This window comes from Siphateles boraxobius, unplaced genomic scaffold, assembly GCF_051911475.1.
Source record: "Siphateles boraxobius isolate OS27281-9 unplaced genomic scaffold, OSU_SipBor_1 46, whole genome shotgun sequence".
NCBI classification, from domain to species: domain Eukaryota; kingdom Metazoa; phylum Chordata; class Actinopteri; order Cypriniformes; family Leuciscidae; genus Siphateles; species Siphateles boraxobius.
In genome coordinates this window covers 16,322,880-16,337,496 of record NW_027509097.1, presented here as the reverse complement: position 1 = coordinate 16,337,496, position 14,617 = coordinate 16,322,880, and the positions used below count along the sequence as shown (strand labels likewise).

The 14,617-nt window shown below is 36.4% G+C and overlaps 1 protein-coding gene across 1 annotated transcript in view; it reads right to left on the bottom strand.

Annotated features, from left to right (window-relative positions):
• Positions 1-14,617, bottom strand: part of sh3bp1 (SH3-domain binding protein 1) — a 21,235-nt gene extending 6,618 nt beyond the window's left edge. The window contains exons 1-8 of the mRNA XM_077201064.1: positions 14,291-14,617; positions 4,333-4,375; positions 4,102-4,206; positions 3,434-3,510; positions 3,180-3,291; positions 3,015-3,091; positions 2,827-2,914; positions 1,367-1,435 (exon numbers count right to left, since the gene is read on the bottom strand). Of these exons, the coding sequence (XP_077057179.1) occupies positions 1,367-1,435; positions 2,827-2,914; positions 3,015-3,091; positions 3,180-3,291; positions 3,434-3,510; positions 4,102-4,206; positions 4,333-4,375; positions 14,291-14,337 (618 nt within the window). The 5' untranslated portion in view covers positions 14,338-14,617. The remainder of the gene's footprint in view (positions 1-1,366; positions 1,436-2,826; positions 2,915-3,014; positions 3,092-3,179; positions 3,292-3,433; positions 3,511-4,101; positions 4,207-4,332; positions 4,376-14,290) is intronic.

The following is a 14,617-nucleotide window of genomic DNA, read 5'->3' as shown; positions in this document are numbered from 1 at the left end:
ATTTCGTAATGACTCGAAAAAAGATTTGTTCATTTTGAACGAGTCTTTTTTGGAGTCATTTCGTTCATTCAACGAACGAATGACTCGAAAAAAGATTTGTTCATTTGGATGAACGAGTTCGAACAGGATCACGAACGTGCATCACAGAACAGAACAAGGCGAGCATTTCCGCTTATAAAACTTAAAGTTTTTTATTTATTTTTGAAATGACCGATCGTTTCACTAGATAAGACCCTTATTCATCGTCTGGTATCGTTTAAAACCCTTTGAAGCTGCGCTGAAACTGTCATTTGGTCCTCGAAACGATTGTGTCCTATTGAAGTCCATTATATGGAGAAAAAGCCTGGAATGTTTTCATCAAAAAACTTAATTTCTTTTCGACTGAAGAAAGAAAGACATGGACATCTTGGATGACATGGGGGTGAGTAAATTATCAGCAAAAGTTTTTTTTTAAAGTGAACTAATCCTTTAACGTTATTTTAGTAGCTATAACTTATAGAAAGAGTGCAACCTTATAAAGTTACATGTATTGCAAAATACCTAATGATTTGAGGACCAAGTTTGTAGTCAAAGTATGGGCAGGCCATAGTCAATGTAAAGCATTATTGTTGATGTTTCGTCCCTATTAGTGAATGTTCCATAACTGTTTATAATCCGCCGTCATCGGTGGTCCTGCTTACTAGCCTGCGCGTTCACGGCAGGCTCCGCTGTGGAGGGAGGGCTGTAGCGTAGCAGAGAGCAAGGGGGTTGGACCTGTAAGTTGTGCTTGTTCCATTTTTCAGGCTAAGTCAACATTTTCTCAAAACTCCCTACTGCAGCTTTAAGGAAGAACATTTATTTATTTATGATACATTATTCATACACAAAGAAAATTGTTGTCCTTGTTGGATTTTTCCTCATTTTTATAATTAAGGCATTAAGATCAATTTCATAAAAAGATGATTTATTATTCCTCTTTTTAGGCAACTTTAGCATGGGTGTCCTAACTTATTCACAACTCTGTAGATATGTATTTATATATAAATCACAAAAATAATTAAATCATTTTATTCATACAATACCAAGAAAACAATATAAATAAATAACCTGTGAAAAAAATAATGATAACTCAGTCGTCTTCGTTTTTTTTTTTTTTAAAGAGAGGAAGCCATTTGGTGAGTCTGTTTTTATCTCACAGTATTGACTATTTGTAGATTAAAATCTAATCACTGTAACAATGGGTATTTTTATGAATGATAATAATGATGATGATGAATGACATCTAGTGTAATATGAGTTAAAAGGAACAATTCTATTTTGGTATTGATTAAAAGTGGTACTTGAGTATTACTAATGGGTCTGTGGAGGTAAGGACAAAAATACTCACACGAATGAAGTAGCTGGCGTACTCATCCTCTTTAGTGGCAAAATGATAGAGATCTGCAGAGTACTGATCCTGAGAGAAAGAAAATGTATAGGGTTATTGTTTTCTTTCCTGTGCATTCCTTAAAATTATTGAAGCCTGAGCTAGTAACAGAAATCATATCACACATTCAATGTCAGCTTAGCAAACCCCAAAAAGGATTGTTTAGATGATTTTTCACCATGGTTTTCTTGGCCATTTGACAGTATAAAAAGCAGAGAGAGGAAATAAGATCAGCAAATGATGCGAGCTAGATTTGATCCTGGATGGCCACTGTCCTGCAGAGTTTAGCTCCCCAACGCTAATCAAGGGCTGTGTCCATAATCACCCTTTAATAGGCCACTATTTTATGGGACAGTGTACTTCTGATGTACACTCAACAGCCAGAGAATACCCATAATGCACTGTGAGGGTTGTGCCGAAAGCGTTACCAAGTCTCGCCAGAAGATTCTGTCGGCAGCTGAATCCTCCATCCACCCATTTTCCAAACCGCTGGTCCAATGTGGGTACAGCGTAATATCATACAGGTATAAATTCCTTTTTAATTGATCATTAAATTGGTTTGCTAGTTTCCATGCAGAGATCAATATAAATATGTTCATTACTACTGGAGCTACCAGTTTGCTAAGTTTCAAATGATTATTAAACTGCAAGCACAAACTATGCAAAGGGGCCGCCCTTCCGACGCACTGTGTCCCAATTCGCTCACTTGTTTTCATTCACTCCTTCACGTGGACTATATTAGTTGAGTAATGTAGGGAATAGTGAATGAGGGTATAAGGGAGATTTCGAACTCAGCTAAGGTCTTCAAGATCATCAGAAACTTCCAGGCAGGTATTTTGTAGCTGGTTGGAGCAACACTCTGCAGGACAGTTTGACACATGTGCTGTTTCAGTTTGTAGACAAATTTGATGTTATCGTAACCATTTGTAAAAGCAGCCAAGGTTAAAACAATTCTAATCAACAACGAGGTTAAGGATTAGTATGAGAGTAGCAAAATATAGTCCTATCATGACAACTCTCTGAATAATTTTAGCCTGTTACTGTATATGACATTGTAAATGTATTTGGTCTTGAGGGACTAGTGCTACGTACTGTGTATAAACTTGCTACTGCCAGTAGATACACAGCAGATCTAGACAGGTGGAGCTGGGGGAGGTGGAGGATTTCTAACAGTGCACTGCATGACCAGCTTGCAGCGAACTCTGACCCCGACCATTTAAATGTTGAGCAAGCAAGCTCACTAGCTGCAGAAACAGCAGAGGCCAATCAGTTGTCATGTAGTAAAGGATGTGATTGCTAGCAGATGTAGATTTCATGTATAAAACAAGTCTGCGCCATCTAGAGTTTCATGACTGAACTATGCTAAATGGGCCACGGTAGCATAATGAGTCTGGGACCAGTGAAAAAAAAAAAACTTTAACCTTGATAGACTCCAGTTTCTTCCAGGCCTCCTCTACATCTTCTCTTAGACCGTCCTGCTTAGCCTGTGGGGCTGTGCTGCTCTGAGATCTTCATAAAAGATGATTGCACAGATATGAAGTTGTCAGTTATGTTGAAAGAGATGTTTTTGGCACATTGTGGTCATGTTTACAAAAATAAGAAAAATCACCTGACGCGAGCATTATTCCAGTCTGTTGTAAGTTTAGCAAACTGTTTTTTGTTTTTCAAGATCTCTGGCAGGTCCTCCTGCATAGATAACGTCAGCCATGAATAGGTCATGCATACTGTCTGTTTCAGTTTACTGTATATGGCTTAGTAGTAAGAAAAAAGTTACCTCGCTGAGCTTATTCAGAGGCACAAGAACTTCTTTCTCCAACTTCATCTCAAAGTCAGCCAGAGTCCGAGCCAGGAAATTTTGCATGAAGCAGCACATTTCCAGAACTTTTCTGCAGGAAGGTTAGGTGTGCTTAGAAACAGACTGTAAATTGTGTTTTTCCAAGGCAACTGTGCTACATTGCCATTTATTCTTAACTCTGCCTGTAAAAAACATTTCCTTCCGTATCATGCTAGATATTGTATCATACACACCTTATAGAAGATTCACCATCAAAATCTTTAAAGCTCTCAGCCATACTGACGGACAGCATCATGAGGGGTAACTTTTTCTGTAAATAATGAAAAGTATGAATGAGGAAAGTGAGTGAGGAAATCAGGAAGTATAGAACGTCACGTTTATGATAGTTCTGCTTTTAAACTATTAGTTTAGATGGTTATCACAGCTAAGGGACAAATGTAACAGTGTAATTTCATGGCCCAAGACAAAATGCAAATGAGGAAATATGAGGGCAAACTGAGCAAAAATCTGAGAAAGGGAACAGATTTTCCTCACTAAATCTTTGTTTACAAAGAGAAAGAAATGAAGAATGTTCTTGAAGAATAAGAAAATGCAAAATCCAAAACATTTTGTCCAGACACCTCAGAAGACTGATTCAGGGACTCTCCATCACCCCTGGAGCAATTTTGAACTAACTTCACAAAATGGTAGGCCAAGATAGACGAAGAAATCGTCCCACCATCATCCACCTTGATGGTGGTCTATGTAGATGAACTTCACAGCCAGAGCATTTCATCATATGACCATTTCATTTGTCTCTGTGAACATCACTCACTTTTCATATACAGCAACTGCTTACTCTGCTTCAAAATCTGTGCCAACACACTGACAAACCACATGATTGAATCGGGGGTCAGCTTACCATCCGTCTCTCTGAGTCCAGTCCCTGCTGACTCTGCAGGCAGCCTACCAACTTCTTATGAATGATCTGGGCAGCTTTCTTGGCTGGCTCCACACGTTGTTCCACCTTAAAGCAACCAGATGAAGCATTCATTTACAGGGCCCTGTATTCAAATACTGTTGACATAGTGTGTATAAAGGCATCTCAGCAAGTGTGGATTATGCAGATTTAATAGAGGTAGAAATGCCTCACCAAAACCAGATCCTCTGAGAGGAGGTCAGTTGCATCTTGTGACCTACAAAACAGGAATTTGATTAACTTGAACATGCATAATACAGATGGCAACCGCCACGAGGCTGCAGGTAATCACAGCTGTGTTGATATTCAGACCAACAGCATGATTTCAAATGTAATATTGCTTAATTAAGTTCAATAAACAAGAAGTTAATTCTGAGTAAATTGTATTTACTTAACAAAAACAGTTCCAAACCACACCACAGTAGAATGTGAGTGAACAAATTGGTTCGACTCACTCGTGAAGACTGTTTGGTACCTGATGAATCGATATTTTTGAATGAACTGGTTGAATGAATGATTCAATGACTGAATCATAAAGACAGTGGCTGCATATGAATATACTTGCATCCTTAGTTGGTGAAAAACAGTATGTGAAAAGAGTAGTATGTCTGACTTCACAGTATTCATAAAACAGTGGACAAAAATTACCCGGATGATTGAGATTCTTAACTTTGCATCCCATGGACAATTTACTTGACTTTGCACATGACGAATGTGGCACATCTGGATTTCATTCATAATACAAACATTCATACTATATAGAACATATTTGTTAATGGTCCTTGCGACATAAGTACTTATTCAAGACATTCCTTCTCAGTAATTATGCAATTTCGGATGCAGTCATTGTTTTGTTCCTGGATAATAATGTGTATGAGTGAATCGGTTGAACAAATGATTCAACGAGTCACTTGTGACAACTTAACCTGTGTGAAGAGTCACTGAAAATTCTCACTACTAATATACAGAACGATAGTGATACAAACAGTGAAAAGTGAAAAACCCCAGTGTTGTTGGACTGTATATATGCAGTCAAATTCAAAGACCAAAACTAACTGTTGTATAAACATACTTAACTCATAAAGATATGGTTCATATGTAATCAAAATTAGGGTCAGGATTAGTATTAAAGTACCCCTATTATGTTCAGATATTTTTCAGATATTACCTTTCATACAGTGTGTAATATAGCCTAGCTGTTTGTGAATGTAATAATCTGAAAAGTTTTAAAGATGCATGATAGATAAATGTAAGCGATAAAAAAAAGAAACGAGTTGTCAGGAATTGCGGTCTCACTTCTGTGACCTGGATACATAACACTGTAAGACATTTGCATAATGCCCTTCTTTGGTCTTCATTGGCTGCCCGCAAACAACATCTACTTTGACCAGGGATGTGCAGAGAGTTGCTCAGATGCAGGGGCTCAAATGTAAAAAAGGGGCGCATATATGTATATATAAATATATGTATATATATATATACATACACACATACATGCTCACAAAGGTTGCATTTATTTGAACAAAAATACAGAAAACAATAATATTGCGAAATAATGCTACAATTTAAAATAATTGTTTTCTATTTTAATATACTTAGGTTCCTGAAAAAGTATCAACGTTTATGAGTTTTAAAATTTTAAAACTTTTGTACCAATATACACTACCGTTCAAAAGTTCAGTAATTTCAGGGTCAGTTTTTTTTTCTTTCTTTCTTTTTTTAAATAAATTATTTTATTCAGCAAGGATGTGTTAAATTGATAAAAAGTGATAGTAAAGACTTACAAAAGAATTTCTATTTTAATTAAATGCTGTTCTTTTTTTACTTTTTATTCATCGGTGAATCCTGAAAAAAGAATCACAGGTTCCAAAAAAACAAAGCAGCACAACTGTTTCGAACATTGATAATAAATCAGCATATTAGAATGATTTCTGAAGGATCATGTGACACTGAAGACTGTTGTAATGATGCTAAAAACTCAGCTTGGCATCACAGAAATAAAATATATTTTAAAGTATATTAAAATAGAAAACCATTATTTTACATTTCTGTATTTTATAAATGCAGGCTTGATGTGCATAAGATATATTTTTTTATCTGTAATGTACATACTAGTATATATTATTTAGTAATAATAGTTATGTTGCATAATTATAAAAAATGTTAAAATGATAAAGTCCTTCACGTCACCATTTTGTGTGTTGTTGTCCGCCTTCACATAATAGGCATGTAGGTGGCGCTGGGCTTCATTTAACCAACTAATATAGTTTGATCAAATGCATAGGATCAAATGGTAAACGGTGTACCAACACTGTAAAAAATGAAATGACCATTTGTCCAGCATACTGTGCTTTTTGAGTCACATATATTAGGAATTGTAAATAACTGTGAATCTACATAAAAATGCATGTTAGTCCAACAAAATTCTCCAAAATGTCACAGCTACATGTTAAACAAAGTTTTCTGGACAAACTTTTTTATGTTGAACTGACAGCAACGCTAAGATCATAGTGTGCGCATGCGTGATGAGCATGAACATCGCGCCGAATGCACGGGGTTTCCTTCTTCATTTTGTGCTTGATTTAGCTCCTCGTTTTATTGCTGCCATGTTGGAGTTAGCTCATCCTGATTCTTCAAAGATCTAAATATTGCCTCACGGTTGTAGGTGAGTATCAATATACTTTTAATTTCATGCATGCAATGATTTGCATATTCCCGAGCTGACGGTGTGTTATCAACAAAAATGTTTTATGTAACGTTAGGGCAAATGCACAAAAAACGGCTTGTGGCCTATTTTTTTCATGTTTGTGTCACTGGTCAGAAAAAGATTAACGTTATCTCATTAAAGTTCTCTAGACACAGATTATCGTAAATTAGATCATTATTTTAATCTTTTCAATTAAGTGATCAGGATCCCGTCGCAAATTCAGTATATTATCTCGCTTTTTGTTTCAAGGTGGCGCTGTTAGATTGTGTAGGCTACTTTAGCTGTTCCACGCGTTTGTGAGAGAGAAAGAAGACCGCGGAAAGATAGGGAAACATTCAACCGGTGAGGTAAATTAGAACGTGTAATCTGTAAATGTGTAAACCTCACATACACAATGTATGGATAGATAAACTATTATGTAGGCTATGTTAGCCGTTTCTATGTGCAGTTTCATCATTTAAATTTCACACACGCATATGTAATGTGTATGTAGACTATTGTGTGTATAGAACACATAATTCTTAAAAAACAAATATTCAGAGATTTCTGTGTACATCATATGATTTTAAATGTTGGGGACATAAAGATAAAATTCGTTCTAAAAGTGTAGAATAAATTATCATAAATGATAATTTTAATTATTATAAGGTTGTGATTCTTACATTCTGTTCTGATTCTTACATTGTGATTCTGATAATTGTCTATTTTCCAGGATGATAGGACTTAATGCAGTGTAAAAACTGCAAATTCAGCAGTTCAAGAGAAGAAAGCACTATCCTTCTGAAGCACTATCAGCTGCATCACCAAATACTTTTATGGCTGGAACGAACAAAAAAGGCAAGAAGGAACATAGCCGCTATAAGTAAAAAAATGAAGCTAACATTTTCCCTCAGGAGAAAAGAAGTGGTCCAAGAGCAACCAATGATTGTAGAAGTTCAGGAGAGGTGGACTGCACTCTTTTATCAAGAGAACAGGTGATGATATCTTTTTTTTTTGCTTTCTTAATAGGTGTTCAGATCACAGTAAATAATGTGGACGCATTGTTTTTTACAAATCACAAGTTTCGTTAATACAATTGAACTGTTTGTTATGAACAGATTTGTGAGGAATTTTTCCGAATCACCAATAAAGACCTTCTGGGAGTCTACATGATGACAGCCATTGACACACCTAAGCTCCTGAAACCTTACAGAAAAGGAGCTTTCGTACAGGACATGGATGCGCTCCTAGAAAGACTTGATGAAAGGGTAAGTTTTGATGGTTTGATCTATGTTACTTTGTCTGAAGATAAAAACAGTTTTCATAATTTGGCTTTTCGGTTGTTTCTTTTGTATGTTTATCTAGACCAGTGGTTCCCAAACCTGTCCTGGCGACCCACCAACACTGCACGTTTTCTCTGTCTCCCTAATCAAACACACCTGATTCAACTCATCAGCTCATAATCACATGGGTTAATGAGCTGATGAGTTGAATCAGGTGTGTTTGATTAGGGTGACAGAGAAAACGTGCAGTGTTGGTGGGTCGCCAGGACAGGTTTGGGAACCACTGATCTAGACGACAGACATAGTTAATCACATGAGGACTGCTGCTTTGGAAGGCCTGCCTGTTTTTCTTCGAGAACTCAACCGAGCTATTCAAGAAGTGTAAAGTATGTATCAAAGGCTGAAAGGGTTAGTTCACCCAAAAAATTTAATTCTGTCATGAATTATTCGCTGTCATGTCATTCCAAACATGTAAGACTTTTGTTCATCTTCGAAACACAAATAAAATCTTGAGAGATTTCTTTCCCTCTATTGCAGCTACTCACTTTCAAGGCCCAGAAAGGTAGTAAAACCATTTAAGTAGTCCATGTGACTCCAGTGGTTTAACGTCAATTTTGTGAAGTGACGCAAATGCTTTATGTGAGAAAAACATTCACTAGAGCACATAGACGCATGCGTGTTGTTGACGCAAGAGCAGATGTTCTCACCCATCCTGGAAGCACCAATTTTAGAAAACAAACCAAGACCTAAAGCAACATAAATATAGAATTTAATAAACAAAGCTTGCATAAAGCATCTCTCTTTCCCTGGTTTTAAACAGTGCAGTGCTTCCGGGTGAGGACGTCTGCTCTCGAGTCAACACAAAACACATGCGTCATGGTGCTCTCGTGAACGTGCGTTGGCAGATTTATTTTTTGTGAATAAAGATGTCTGACAAGATATAAAATGGTCTGCGGTTTAAAGCACACTGGTTATCGGAGGCGAGAGAGACCACGGCGAACTCACGTGTGTCTGTCTATCAAAATGACAGTCTCTGTGTCTTTTCCGGCTCCAGATGATCTCCAGCTGTCTATCTATCTCTCTCTCTCTCTAACTAGTGTGCTTTTATACTGTCTCTAAGCCTATTACAGCAATCAGAAAAAGGTGTAACTCATTTTGTACTTCACATACTTACTCACCGCTCATATCCTGACTCATTCTCCCATTGCAGACTCCACTGAACCAGGCCCCCTTGCCACAGATGTTATTTTGTTTTTTTACACACAGAGCACCCGCATCGCTTATCAAATTGAGGTTAAAGCACTGGAATCACATGGGTTACTTTAATGATGTCTTTACTACCTTTCTGGGCCTTGAAAGTGGTAGTGGTGTAGGCTGTCAATAGAGGGACAGAAAGCTCTGATTTCATTTAAAATATCTTAATTTCAGTTTGAAGCTTAACGAAGGTCTTGCGGGTTTGGATGGACATAAGGATGAGTAAATGATGATAGAATTTAAATTTTTGGGTAAACCAACCATTTAAAGCAGGGATTTCCAAACCTGCTCCTGTAGGGGCCAATATCCTGCCGAGTGTAGCTCCAACCTACCTGGAAGTTTCTAGTAATCTTGACTATCTGGTTCAGATTTGTTTAATTGGAGTTAAAGCTAAACTCAGCACCACAGTGACCCATAGAGCAGGATTGGACACCCTATAGTTTAAACCATTTTCTTATTTACTTGTTCTAGACCTGGTCTTGCCATTCATTGTGTTGTCTGTTCTTTTGTAATATTAACTTTTGATTAATGATTTCACATTATAAAACTACCTACCCCTACAAATCTGAAAACCAGTCTAATGCAGTGTGGATTCATACTCTTAAAACGTTAAAATACCACTTGCTTTTTACTTTTTGAGAATAAAACTAACAACTTGAATTTTAAACTAAAATGTATTTGTATTTTGTGTTTGTCACAGGAAACTGAAGATGGGACAAAATGGGTCTCTGTTGGCATTCTGTGTTGGAAGATAATACCCAAACAACATCACCAATGATCCAGAACATTGCTGTTGTACTGGAGGAGGAGTTTGTTATTCTGGAAGTTCTCCCTGATCCCTCGACTGCTCTGGCATACTTGTTTGGCGGCCTTCTCTATGCTCTCAACATTTCATATCTCAAGTACACTTTTGATACCATTCAGAATGTGTTCATAAAAACAAACTGTTAAAACACTTAAAAGTGAAAATGGAACAGTGTGGTGGCATACCTTGTCACCAACAAAGACAAACAGTTTGGATACCAAATCTGGAGTGTGGATGCACCTTGCAAGTCCTTTCTTTTATAAACAAATGAGTTTTGGTGAGGCATAATTGGACCAGTGTTTCCAATTGGTTCAATGGTTTGAAAAGGTTAAGATGTTACATTAAGACGCTAAAAATACTGCATTTTATTGTTGGTTACAAACAAGCATTTAAGTTTTGCATGTGTTTACAACTGAAATACAGAAACTTGCGCTCTGCAAGTGAACGTCGTCTTGTGGTGCCATCTCAAAGAGGCACAAAATCTCTTTCTCTGACCTTTACCATGACTGTTCCCTGCTGGTGAATAATCGGCCTAACTCAACCAGAGCTGCTCAGTCTTTAGCCATTTTCAAGAAATTGCTGAAGACGCATCTTTTTCAGCAGCACTTGATCCAGTAATACTAACACTTTCACTTCTATTCTATAAAAAGTACATGTTAGATTAAATTGGGAAGGGTCAAAGCACTTTCATATTGTTGTCCTATTGTTAGTTTAACTGCTTCTATTGTTCTCATTTGTAAGTCGCTTTGGATAAAAGTGTCTGTAAATGAATAAATGTAAATAAACTGATAAAGGAATAAGTCCATGTTTGTCATTTGCAAATAGATGAAAAATCACTATTAAAAAAGGCTAGTAGTGTGGTGACGCCTTATTTTACAAATTAATTTTTTTCCATCCAGATAACAGAAAAATATGAATTACCTCAACAACAGTAATTTTTTCTGTTGCTGTGACAAGAATATATTTATTAGCAAAATATGACAATCAACATTTCACGAACGAAGAAATTAACGTTGGGTCAACAAAGTATTTTTACTGAGAAGAACTAAAAAATAATTTTTGAGACAACCCAAAATTCTTACTGCATCATGTTTCCTCACATTTTTACGTTTTCTCAACTATTTATTTTTTACAGTGAATAGACTAAATACAAGTGACTTGAATACTACCATTAATGGTACTTTTGGTGCTGGTTTTGTGCAGGGCTTTGTAGTCAATTAACACCAGATTCATATTTTTCATAAATGTTAATTCGTCTGCACATGTAATTTTCAAAAGATTTATGAATGACTGGAAAATTACAGCACATAGTCATCATGTCCAATGAAATTTGAACTTGTGATGATGATTGGTCGGTGTATACAGGACAAACAAGCATCAATGAATTATGTAATATTTTGAAATATGTAATATGTGGATTTTACATTGAATCGACACACTACCATTGATTATTGGAAAAAAAGTTTAAAAATGGTTTGTTTTATTTTTTTCCTGCCGTCGAGCCAAATCAGCATATAAGAAGCATTTGGCTCGAAAGCATCGGTTCCTGAGTTTTAAAACGCATAACTTTTGCTACGGTTACGCCTGTCGTCCACTCCACACCATAGACATCATGATATCTATGGTCCACACTACCTCGGAACCCTCGAGGAGACTGACCCCTTCAAGTCCGAAGCAAGACACACGCAAGTGACGCAACCCATAGCAACGCGTTATGGCAACGACACCTCAAACTGACAGATATATAAAAATAAACGTGAATTTATGCTATTTTAGTTTAGTACGTAGTCATGTTAATTAGGCCTATTATAATCAAAATGCATTTTGTTTTATTGATCATATCATTGATATTTGTTTGAGAGGGGCACTTTTGATTAATTCTGAAAAAGGACAGGGGCTCGAGGTGCTTCTCAAAACATTGGCGAGGTTTTAACATTTAACACGGGATTTGCAAAACACTTATCCATTAAAGATAAGACAGCACCCATTTTATTTGGACCAACTTGCTCCTCTGAATCACAATCTGCATGTATATTATATATTCATAACTGATGTATATATTTTCTAATCTACCGGGTGTTCAAAATATGTCATTTTTTGTTTTATATTGTAAACATCGTTACAGTGTGTACAATGGCTGAGGATTGAGGAAGCCTCCGGAGCTGAAGTTCAGTTATGGTAATGGCCGTTTAGTTTCTGACTGGCACTGCAAGCAGTAGACCAATCACTCAGACTGGGCCGTCTGACCAATCAGAGCAGAGTAGGCTCTCGGAAAGGAGGGTTTTAGAGACTGAATCTTGAGTGGTTTGAGAATCTTTGAAAAATGTGGTGATGTGCGATGTAAATTGTGAAATTTAAAGTGTTTTTTGACCTTTCATGCATGTTAACTTCTTGAAGGAGACCTCCAAAACAAATTTAGGAACCTTTCAAATAGCATAATAGGAGCACTTTAAATTCTGAATTTATAAAAGTCACTTTTTCCAAGGCAAAAGTTGCAGATAAAACAAACCATTCACCATACCCAAAGCAGGATACCAAAATTAGAGAGCCAAAGCCGCTGTAGAAAACAGGCCAAAGTGGGTATAGGGGAAGTGGACTAAAGGCTGAAGCACAAACCATTTTACTCTCTCTCTCTCTCTCTATTTAACCACAATCTATTGTTCAGCTTGTATAATGAGTATAGATACACAAACTACCTCATCATTTGTAGCCTTAAAAGTCATCACAGCGACATGTGTTATTTCCTATGTATGCAACGTTTCTAAAAGCATCCAAGAACACAAAAACATAAGATGTCACTTTTGTGTCTCTGAGGAAGGGACCAGGTTTCACTGCGATTGCATCAGATAATCATGTTCTATTTGTCTGTATCCAAGTCTTATTAGTCTTATTTATTTGATTAAAAACACAGTAAAAACAGCAATATTGTGAAATATTATTACAATTTAAAATAACTGTTTTCTATTGTTATATATTTTTAAAATGTAATTTATTCCTGCATGTTAAAGCTGAATTTGTTTTTCGCAATCTTTACTCCAGATTCCTCAGAAGTCATTCTTATAAGCTGATTTGGTGCTCAAGAAACATTTCTTTTTATTATCAATGTTAAAATCAGTTGTTCTGCTCAATTTTTGTGGAATACATGATACGTGACTTTATTTGAAATATAAATCTTGTAATTATAACGCTCTTTACTGTCACTTTTGCTCAACTTAATGCATCTTTGCTGTATAAAAGTATTAATTCCTTTAAAATAATCTTTCTGACCTTACAAACTTTTGAACACTAATGTACATCAAACAAAATACTATCACAGGCTTTATTTTATTATAGATTGTATAGTTTGTTTGTTTCATAGGACCTTAACAAACACTTGCTGTATATACGTGGCATACAGTTTCAGCTTTAAAGGTCACACAAACTGTTTTATCAGCAAGGTATTGTCTCTGCTTTGAGTCTGGGGTTAAGAAGTTTATTAATATACTGTTAACGTCATATTAGGGAGGGCTGCAAAACTAGCATCTTGTTCTGTGCAATCTGCAGATGTGCTCTCCACCCTCAGCAACTAAAAACTTTATTCATGGCCTCTTTCAAAACAATCGCCCAATCACTGTCAAGCGTTTAAGACTCTACATAATAAATGTATGTGAAATATCTTCTTGAAGAACATACTTTAAACTTTGCAAATGTCACTGAAATCAAAAATCTAATATTGGTACACATCGTTTGCGTGACATTTTGTTTTTGCAGTCAGCCCTAGCTATTTCCTCGGGCTAAAACAACTGAAAGACTCAGCCTGAAATAAAGTTACCAGTCAATGAAATTGTCAGAAACAAATGTGCTAAAGTTATAAACATATCAATTAATGAACAATTACTGTTATCAGACTCATGCTTTCACCACGATTATGAAACAAGCTGCGTTCTTACACCACAAATTAGTCATGTTAGGAGAAATAAAACAGCTTTCGATCATATTAACGTTTTGTTTAGTTACAAAAGATAAGCAAGACTACTGAAAAAACAGACACAACTAGTCACATGTAGAGTAACAGTCACATACAACACCACAAACAGTCTGAAATCAACAAATGAAAGTACTTACTTCCCCCCATTTCCAAACTGCTTTAAGATGTTAAACTGCTTTAGCATGATTGTGAAGAAACTGACGCCTTCAAGTACTTGTTCCTAAGCGGAGGTCAATGGTATATTCGTTTCATTTGATAGAAAAAAATTGCTCTCTGAACTCAGTAAACAAGCATGTCATTCAGACATGTGTCAGCAACAGTCTCAACTTAACTGTTTCACATTTGAGCACACACCTCATCGACTCTGAGAAAGAGGAAGTTACCAAATGCATAAGAGGAAAGACTATTTCATATCGTGCTGTGAAAGTCATGCAGTCATCTCTGGCCACAGAGAACACTGAAGT